General features: G+C 52.2%; 1 protein-coding gene across 3 annotated transcripts; it reads left to right on the forward strand.

Moving 5' to 3' along the window:
- Positions 1 to 625: 625 nt before the first annotated feature.
- EMX2 (empty spiracles homeobox 2) lies at positions 626 to 8180 on the forward strand. Of its 3 annotated transcripts, XM_088169382.1 has the most exons (4): positions 626 to 785; positions 1487 to 1967; positions 4073 to 4257; positions 6740 to 8180. In XM_088169382.1, the coding sequence occupies exons 2-4, from the start codon at positions 1577 to 1579 to the stop codon at positions 6905 to 6907; spliced, it is 744 nt and encodes a 247-aa protein (XP_088025508.1). In that variant the 5' UTR covers positions 626 to 785; positions 1487 to 1576; the 3' UTR covers positions 6908 to 8180. The 3 variants fall into 3 exon arrangements, with proteins under 3 accessions (XP_088025508.1, XP_014727945.1, XP_014727944.1); XM_014872458.2 differs by lacking the exon at positions 626 to 785 and having other exon boundaries at positions 1108 to 1967; XM_014872459.2 differs by lacking the exons at positions 626 to 785; positions 4073 to 4257 and having other exon boundaries at positions 1073 to 1967.
- Positions 8181 to 10241: the final 2061 nt, after the last annotated feature.

A 10241-nucleotide genomic window follows, 5' to 3' on the forward strand; every position in this document is an offset into this window, starting at 1 on the left:
AGCTGGGAACAGATGCTTTTAGCAGCGAGTGGGGAAAGAGAATAGAATTCACCTCGCCCTTTACTGGAAACAACCATTTAGACGGCGATTTGTTTGTTAGCATAATTTAATGCAGCGAAGTAACGGATTTTTAGTGTATGAAGTGGACAGAAAATAGAAAAAAAGGTCCGGGAGCGAAGGAAAGAAACGCTAGACTGGTTTTAAGACTTCCCCCATCCCTTGGTTCAACAGAAACATTAATTTACATTAGCAATTCCGCATCTTTAAGATAAATTACACAGCGGCGTAATAGATTTAAAGTACGCCAGATTTTTTTATCATTAATTGTAAATGTGCAAAATACCTGCTGGTACTTCACTTTAGAAGAATGTAATTGGCAAAAATGGGAGGCTGATGAATAGATAATAGATCCTTAACTACCAATAAACAGTAAGCACCAGCCAAGAGTATTAGGATGTGATCATAATTATTCTGCCGCTCCAGCCAATGGGAGGAGGAGAACTCAGCCCTAAAATCATCTCCGGACCCAAAGGTAAACGCGAAAATACGGACAAGGCTGGAACCGGAGACTTGATCCCCTGTCCCGTCTGCGAGAGCCCGGCGTGTCCCAGCTTTGCACGATGCGGCTGCCCTGCGCTTTGTGCTCCGCACCGCGCGGTGCGGGCAGCGCGGAGGAGCCAAGGGGAAATAAATAAGTTCGGAGGAGGAGGACGACCCGTTCTCTCATCGAGACGAAATCTTTCCCAAGCGGGGCATCTCCCCCTGACGCCCCGGGGCCGATCAAGGTAACCTGGCCGGGCTGAGAGTACCCGAGAGGTGGCAGGGACAGGGGTGTCGCGCTGGCGGAGCAGCCCAACTCCCCCCTGCCCTCACCCGAGGAGATGCAGGGCCCCCCACCTCCTGTCCCGCTGAGCCCCCCCTCGGCCCCCCATCCGCCTACCTTGTTCGCCGAGCAGCGGCAGGGGAGGGAGGGCAGCGCGGCTGCGGAGGGGCGCGGAGCGGGGCGGGGGCGGCGGCGCGGCGCTCCCCCCGCGCTGCCGGGCGCGCTCCCGCCGCACTCCGATCCGCGGCTCCATCCCTCCCGATGGCGCTGCCCGGCGCTCGCCTCCCCTCTGACGCACTTTAAAGAGTCTCCCCCTTCAACCTCAAGGCGAGTAATAGCGACCAATCATCAAGCCATTTACCAGGCTTCAGAGGAAGCTGTTTATGTGATCCCAGCACTAATTAGGCTCATGAACTAACAAATCGTTTGCACAACTTGTGAAGGGGCCGATCACATCCATGGATTGTCTTTGGACTTAGGGGGGGAGGGGGGGGCGCGACCGCCTTTTCCTTGCAGGAGGGAAACTTCTCCCAGCAACTTTTTTTTTTGTGTGAGTGTGTGCGTGGTGCGTGTGTGTGTCTCCCTTTTGGGTACCGCTGGCTGCCGCTGCCTCCTTTTCCTCCAGCCCCTGTCTATTTATGTGTGTATCTATCCCTCCTCAAGTCACTCCCTGCTGCAAACTTCCCCGGATCGTCTCCCGCGCACCAGAGAGAGACGGGCAGAGATTGGGTCGGGGACTCTCGTCGCGGCAGCATGTTTCAGCCCACACCCAAGCGGTGTTTCACCATCGAGTCGCTGGTGGCCAAAGACAGCCCCTTGCCCGCGTCTCGCTCCGAGGATCCTATCCGGCCGGCGGCGCTCAGCTATGCCAATTCCAGCCCGATGAACCCTTTTCTCAACGGCTTCCACTCCACTGGCAGGGGGGTCTACTCCAACCCGGACTTGGTCTTTGCAGAGGCCGTCTCTCACCCGCCGAACCCGGCCGTGCCGGTCCATCCCGTGCCCCCTCCTCACGCCTTGGCCGCCCACCCGCTGCCTGCTTCGCACTCCACGCACCCTCTCTTCGCCTCGCAGCAAAGGGACCCCTCCACCTTCTACCCGTGGCTAATACACCGCTACCGGTATCTGGGCCACAGGTTCCAAGGTACGTGCAACTTTTCTTCTCGTTCCGATCCAGCCCCGCATCCTCCGGCGGCTCCGGCCGGTCCCCGCCGTGCGGATGTTGGGGAACGGCGGGTGGGCGGGCGGCCCCTGCCCGGAGCTGAAGGCTCGGCTCGGCTGGGCCCGGGGTCTTTTGTGCCTGTTTCCCCCTTCGCCAAACTTGGAAGAGCTGTCAGAGCCGAGAGGCTTGGGCTTGGTTTTGTTTTGCTGCTTTTCCCGGTTTGTTTTGGTTTCCCGGGAAGTGGGGGGCAAACGGGAAGGCAAGGCCGGCTGGGACTTCGTCAGCTTTCTGCCCCCATTAAAAGCAAACGAAAAGGTGGATATTTTTTGTTCCGGTGTGTTAAAAGCTAGAGAGGATCCCCCGAAGGAAGCGGCCCACAGAGCGGGGAATGGAGAGGCGGTGAGGCTGAGGTTCCCCCGGGAAGGCGGCGGTGCCCGCCGGGCTGCGGGGCCGAGCTGCGGGGCCGCAGGAAGCCCCCGCCGCCGCCCCGAGTCCGCTGCCCTTGTTAGAGGGGAAGAAACGAAGCGAACCTCAGAGAAAGGAGGAGGGGAGCGAGTGTGGGGAATTAAACTCAGCACCGGAGCAGTGCAGGGAGATGGGGCTGCGGAGGATAGCCAGGGAAAGGGCACGGAGGGCGATCCCGACTGCGCGGTCGGCGAGGGGCTCCAAATGCCGAGCGATTAATAACCAGCAGAAGGGAAATAACCGAATCCAATGGCGGACAATCAATAAAACCCCCCTTGTTTAACCCTTTGTAACCGGCAGCGTCTTCTCCGAAGTGTGAGCCGATTTCTCCCGTAATGGGTCCAGCTTCTGCCACTTTCATTATAGGCAAACCAACCAATAAACAAACAAACAAAATCAGCCTCCACTCGAAGGGATCCATCTGCTTTTTTCCCCCCCCCTTGTATTTTTATTTATTAATTCGGAACGAAAACAAACCACCTGCATGTTGCATTTTTCCCGGCCTTCCACAGCCGGGCCACTGGAGCCGGGTTGGAAAAGGAGTCACTCTCTCCGAAGCCAGGCGGTCTGAGACACAAAATGGATTATTACCCTTTCAGAATAAAATTACAGGTTTCGCTCACCAAATTATTTGTCGCAGGCACCAGGCGATTGGTAACGAGGGATAGATGAAAGGCGGAAATGTCCTGGTGTTGAGCCACAGCCGGATTTCAAACACACCCTCCTCCTCCAACGATTTTAAAAGCACTTACAGAGAGAATCCCTCGGTGCCGTTTCCACCTTGGAAGGACCAGCCCAGAGAAGCGGCACAGGGGCACCCCGGAGGGAAATACCCACCGAAAAGCCCCGGCTCACCACCCCCCGCTCCCGCCCCCGCTCCAATGCAGGCCGGCAGGAATGGGATGGGATGGCACAGCATAGGATGGGATAGGATGGGATAGCCACTCTGTGGCCTTCTCGGAGTTCGGTTCTTTATTTCCACGCCGGTTCCCAGCGCCGCCGAGGCAGCGGGGAGGGTCAGTGGGCCGGGAAGGAGGCGGTGGGAGCCCCGCTGCGGGCAGCACACCGGTAGAACGGAGGGAAGCGGAGGGAGAAAGGCTCCGGCCGAAGTTTTGGGAGACGGAAGCCGAGACAGGCCGGGGGAGCAGGCGGACTGCTCCCGGAGCCTGGTGGGAGGCCAGGGAGACTCGTGGGGCTCGGCCAGGGTGCCCAGCTGGCCGCGAAGGGAAGATGGAAATAACAAACAAATAGGGAAAGACGTGAGGCTCCGGTGGTCGAGGGGAAGGAGGGCAGCCATGAGGTGTAGCCGCAGACACCGCAGCAGTGCTCTGGCCAATTCTTTTTTTTTCCCTTCTTCTTTCTCTTCTGTAGTACTCCCCAGGTTGTGTTTTAGCATTTTAATTTCTACCAGTCCTCTCCTGCCCCTGCTTATTTATCCTTCCTCTCCACGTATTTATCAAAGGAAAAATCAATACAAAAAAAGGAGCTGAAAAATAAAAAAGAAACTATATTTGGATTTATCCTGAGGGTAATGGTGGGAGACAAAAATTCTTGCGCTTAAAAGTACTATCGAGTGCGTTTGGGGAAGGTGTTTTACTGATCTGTTTTACCCTGTTTGCCAGGGAATGAAACCAGCCCGGAGAGCTTCCTATTGCACAATGCACTGGCCAGGAAACCCAAACGGATCCGTACAGCTTTCTCCCCATCCCAATTACTGAGACTGGAACATGCCTTTGAGAAGAACCATTATGTAGTAGGAGCGGAGAGAAAACAGCTGGCACACAGCCTCAGCCTCACGGAAACTCAGGTAAGGGGGAAGCAGGGAACGGGCAGTGGGGAAAGCGAAAGTAGCGGCATCTCCTTTGGAAAACCCACCCGGCCGGGCCGAGATTCGGACAACGATAAGGGCAAATTCTAGGGGTGTTGAGGCCTCCAATCCCGAACCGGTGGAGCGGAGAGAGGGATCTCCCCTCGCCTGAGTGTCGTAAAATCCTATTCCCTTTCGGGGTTTCCCGGCTCGTGCCGGGGGTCGCGGTGCCTCGGCCGGGCGTGGGGAGCCGCAGCGCTCGGGGCGCGATTTGGGGTCCCCCGGGCAGCCCCGGCTGGAGCTCCGGCCCGAGCGGGGAGGCGAGAGCTGCAACCTGCGGGTCCGCTGGTTTTGCTGCAGGACTGGTCTGACCCTCAAGAAGGAGTTCGATGTTAGGGGGAAAGCCACCAAAACAAATGCGGGGGCAAGGGGGAGAACCTCCCCTTTAGACCCTACTGCAGAAACACTGTTTCTTGGATGAATTTTCGCTCGTTTCTAGCCGGCAGAGGGGATGTGATGAGCAGGTCCAGGAGGGCAGAACGATGAAAAATAAAAGCAGAGAAATTATTCACAAGGAATCCCCCCCTTGCCCCTTCCATCCCCCCTCCCTCCCTCCCCTCGGACTGGCTGCTGGCCAGAACCACACCGGAGACTGTTTCGGTCTCTCTGGCGGGACACTCGGCCATGTTTCTGCCACGGCCCGAGGGTCTCGGCAGGTACCGGGGCCGGGAACCCGCGGAGCTCCCCCCGACGGCCGGGGACCCAGGGCCGGCGGGCCCGCTGCGAGGGCATTTTCCACGCGGTTTTCTGCCCGCCGGAAGAAAGGTTGGAGTTTGGATATTTGGAGGATTGGTAGTGGTTGTTGTTCTTGTTGTTGTGTTGTGTCGGGCTTTTGTTTTGCGCCCTTCCAGTAGACTCGTGGAGAGAGAGGGTTGCAGATGGGGTTTGTCTCTGCTACAGTATGTGGCACTGTACAAAAAAAAAAAAAAAAAAAAAAAAAAAAGCCAAAATACCCAGACACAGCCTAGTTCAAAGTTCCCAGTAAACACAGCGTTCTCTGGGCGGATTAAGTTGTAACACTTTTTTTTTTTTTCTTAACTCCTTTTCGTGGGGGAAGCAATAAAGGGGTTGGAGCTTTTGTTTTAAAATGTCTCCCTAACAAAACAATAAAAAGGGATCGCCACTTTTATGAGGTTCCCCGAACAAGGGACCGGTCACAGGCTTATTTCTACTGGAAAGCTGTATTTAAGGTGGTCTTTGTGCTGCTTGATTCCGAAGCTGGTTGGGGTCTTTTGTCCGGATGTCAAACCCCCAGTCCCCTACAAATGAGCTCCCTTTTGGGAGATCAGCGTGCAGAAATGAACCGTCCTCCCCTTCAATTAGCAAACTAAAAGCAAATTAAACTCACCCCTTGTTCCCCGCTCAGCTTTTTAATGGGGGACTTTTGGAGAATATGAAAATGCAGCAGAGATGTGTGTCCGGCCAGTCAGGTCTCTGTTCTGAAGAGGCAGCGAAGCGGGTTAAACCAGCTTATTAAAATGCTCCAGTTCCCTTTCCCCCCCTTGCTGAGGCCTTTATCAGGCACTTTCAGACAGAACCAGAGTTTAAACTGCTTTTGGGGAAAAAAAAGTTTACCTTTGGACGCTCCAAGGAGTGTGGCCAGCCCTGGAGATAGCTCCCAGATCAATACTATCTGTAATTAATGCACTGAAGTCAGCTGCCGGATGGTTCAGTCAGATGTAAGCGGCGCTGAACAAAATCAGAGGGACATTTACGATGCCACTTGCCGGTTTCACCGCACCGCGACCGCTCCTGGACGGCGCGTCCCAGGGAGACGCTGCGGAAAGCGATAGAAGTTTTCCTATTCGGGGCATTTTGTACATTTTATTCGCTTTTCCACGAGGAAAAAAAATCTCGTGCGTCCACCCCCAGCCCCATCCTGCCGCCCCCTTAGAACGGACGAGGCCCTGTCTGTGCTTTGCTCCGCCGGGGAGCCCCGCAGCCCCGATGGCTCTCTCGGGGCTGGAGGCAGTGGCACACCTCGCCAGGAGCGGGGAACCGGAGCCTTTCCGAGCGGCGGGACCGTGCAGGTGACAGCCCACGGGCGAGCTCCCCGCGTGGGCTACCTGGGCGCTGCTGGGGGCTACGCGCCCGCGGAAGCTGCAGGTGCGCGCACGGCGCATTCCCCGCGGTGCTGCTCGCTCCCGCACGCGTGGGGGCTCTGGAGGTGCCCGTGGGGCGTGGGGCAGCCTGACCGTGCCTTTCCCGCAGGGAAAGAGGGTTGGGTGGCAGCGGGGCCCCGTCTCTGCTCGCCAGGCTGGCCAGGGTGACACAGGACACGGAGCAGTGGGGACACGCTGCGGGCAGAGCACAGCGCGGGCAGGACACGGAGTGGAGCGTCTCCCTGCTCCAGGGCAGCGGGAGGGCAGCACCGGCGGCCGGGCAGGCGTCGGATTAACCCCCGGTGCCTTTCCTCCCGCAGGTAAAAGTATGGTTTCAGAACAGACGGACAAAGTTCAAGCGGCAAAAGTTGGAAGAGGAAGGTTCAGACTCACAACAGAAGAAAAAAGGGACTCATCACATTAACCGGTGGAGAATCGCCACCAAACAAGCCAGTCCAGAGGAAATCGACGTCACGTCGGACGATTAAAAACTGGCACTTTTGGACTTTTCAAAGCCAGCACCTCACCAACCGAAAGTGTTAAAGGCTCACCCCCCGCAACCCCTTGGCGTGGCGGTGCGGGGAAGGACACGGAGATCTTCATCAAAACACGATTCCTGCCTGGGAGGGAGCTGGGAGCGAGCGAGGGCCAGCCAGCGAGGGGTCCGAACTGTGGCACTGCCGGCACCGCTCTGGCACAGGGGATCTGTCAATCAAAGCCAAAACATCGGGACGAGGTGATTGACAGGTATTCCGTTTATCGCAGTCCACTTTTAAAAGCATAACGTAAAAAAAAAAAAATTAAAAATATATAGAAAAAAAATCTTAAAAAGAAAAAAAAAAAATAGAAGCAAAAAAAGCCCCCCCAACCAAACCAGAAAAATTAACACCTTACGGGACATTTTGCACTTCACGGTTTTTTCCGTCTTTGAAAGAGAAATTTCCATAAGCAGCCAAAACCCACACCTGTTTCAGAAACTTGAATTGCATGTGTAAAGCCGTCTGGGGAAAAAAAAGAAAGAAAAAAAAAAGGAAAAAGAAACGGAAAAAAAATTACTCCGGTTCCTAAAGACAGAAATTAATTGTAATTTTTTTTCCCTTTAAGACAGGTTCTGTGTGCTTTTTAATTTTATTTTACGAGAAATGTGCAGTCTGTAAACATTTTATGATAACTTCTGGCGTCAAAGTGTTTGTGAAAGCTAAATGAAGTAGCAGTAACAAAGCATAGTGTTCCTTCCGGATGGACAAACACGGTGGGGAGGGGAGGGACGGGAGGGAAAGGCGGGGGGGTGGGGGAGGTTGGGCTTGGTCATAACTTTTGCTGCAAAAAAAAAAAAAAAATCAAATGGAATTATCTCCCCCTCCCCAACTGTAACCCCATTGCAAAACCGGATGATGATTACTTTTTTTTTTTTAAGATTAACAAAGCGCAAACCCATCGACCAGTTTTGGCGGTGGGGACACCTTCTAGGCTGGGAGGATCCAGAGAAAAGGGACTTAAAATCGCGAATTGATTTTTTTTTTTTCCTAATGGCCATTTTCATTGGGTCAATTTTCAAGCACTGACCTTATAATATTCCGAGATCATAGAGCTACTAAAAAAAAAAAAAGTGACAAATGTTTCCTTCATGTCTCCTATACCAGAATGTAAATATTTTTGTGTTTTGTGTTTAATTTGTTAGAATTCTAACACACTATATACTTCCAAGAAGTATGTCATTGTCAATATTTTGTCAATAAAGATTTATCAATATGCCCTAAATTTTAAAGCAATATCTTTTCCCCTTCACCCCCAAATTTCTCGGAAACCGATGGTTTCCCCCTACACCGCCTTGTTTTTAGCTGCTGAACCCCCGCGGCCGCGCCGCGCATTCCTGCGGCCATAGGCGCATTTTCTTAATGTATTCGCTGGCTGCTAAATAGACCTCCAAAAATAAGCCGCAGAGGCGCACTTGCTGTACATAAATACCTAAAACCCCCCGAAACAGAACCAACCAACCAAACAAAAACCTCAAGGAGAAACCCAGCCCCTTCCCTGGTTAGAAACAGAAGTGCGGACCGGTTCGTGATGGTGAAACTGGTCGGCAGCAGCCGCGCTCCGCTGAGAGAGGCTTTCCTCGGTAAAAATAGGTGTTTTGTTTAGAGACAGAGGATTTTTTTTTTTAGTCTTTTTTCCCCATCTTTTCTATCCCCTGTCCAGGTCGGTGAGGTGAGGGACAGGTCCTGTGAGCAGAGGCTGCGCCCCAGCTGCTGCTCTCCCTGCCTCTCTCAGGTAGCGATCCTGGGCACAGAGTAAAACTCTGACATTAAAGAGGTGGGGGAAAGGAAAAAAAAAAAAAAAAAGAAAAAATAAAGTTGCTCTGGGTCCTTGAGGAAACTAGCTGGTTTTCTGGGGGTACACAGTTGTTTTTTCATGCTTCATTTGCTCCTTAGCCTGATAGACTGCATTAATCAGTTTTATTTCCATTGATAGAGAAACCTCGTCTGCTCTGTTCGAGCTACAAAGAATCCTGCAAGCTTTTGTGAAAGTGCAAATCAGTTTAGGCAATTATCATACCAGGAATATGAAGGGGAAAGAGGAGGCATTGCCCAGTGGTCTCCTTTAATCTCTTAATCCGTGGATCCAGGGGGGCTAGTTGGACATAATTTAGGACAATCTGACTACCCTTTACACTGTGATAAGGCGAAGTTACAATGCATCGCAAAAATACGAGCTTTGTTAAACATACTGCCTTGAAAAGTTAAGATTAGACATTCTGTGCACGTGTTGGCTCTATCGGGTACTATGTAAATTTAATTTTTTAAAAAAAATCCGATTCTATTTTTTTTTTTTTTTAGCATCTCTTCTTATACAATCCCGGTGACTTTCCATTCACTTGTGCTACAAATATAAGAGAGGCCCAGTCAGGGTTAGGACGCATGTCGCAATGCAGTCCCTTCCATTTAAACCTAGCCTAATTATTTAGTAGAGCTATTCCCAAGGTAAACTTCTCGTGGCGTTTCTTCCCTCCTCGAACAGCTGATGATGCAGACCTGGAAACCGAGCAGGACGCACATCTCCCCTGAACTCGCCCAAGCTGCCTTGCTCTCCACTTCAAACCCGGGCAAATGGGCAAACATTAAACGGATTGCGGCCGAACAGCAGACTTGGGCCCTTCTAGAAATTGTTTCCCATCTTGATAAAAGGCTTATTTCTGCAGGAACCATATACTTCTCCCCCGACCCCTCTTTTTCTTTTTTTCTTTTCTTTTTTTTTTTTTTTTTTTTTTTTCTTAAACCGTGAGGGAAGAGAAGGGAGAGAGGGGAAAAAATTAAGCGTCCTATGTAGCGTAACAGCAATAAAATCTTCAGAGAATGCCATTAGCTTTGAAAAAAAACCCTAAAAGCTTTATTACAAACCCAGCTTTGAAAATAGGGGGGATTAGGAGTCTGAAAGGGTCCCACAATGGTTAGAAGAAAAGGTTTCATGCTAATGAGGTTAATGCCCTTTGTATCTCAGGACTCCACAACTTCATTACTCCCTATCTCCGGCTGCACCAAGCGGCTCAGAACACTGCAATCCACTCCAGCTCTCCCCTGCCTTGCCTAGAGAAGGATTTGATAGCAGCTCTGTTCAAACTAGATAATTATATCTTTTCAAGTCGGAATTAAGATAAAGAAAGTGAAGCAAAGGCGGCTAGCCTTGATCCACTGCAAACAAATTTGGCGCACTTTCTAGTCTCTCTCCCCCTGCCTCAATAGGCAGGACAGTCAGCTTATTAGACCCTCATTTGCTTTATTAATTCATCTATTTAAAGTGGCAGGATTAGAGAGAGGGAGAGAG

This window comes from Sturnus vulgaris, chromosome 8, assembly GCF_052056855.1.
Source record: "Sturnus vulgaris isolate bStuVul1 chromosome 8, bStuVul1.hap1, whole genome shotgun sequence".
Taxonomy (NCBI): domain Eukaryota; kingdom Metazoa; phylum Chordata; class Aves; order Passeriformes; family Sturnidae; genus Sturnus; species Sturnus vulgaris.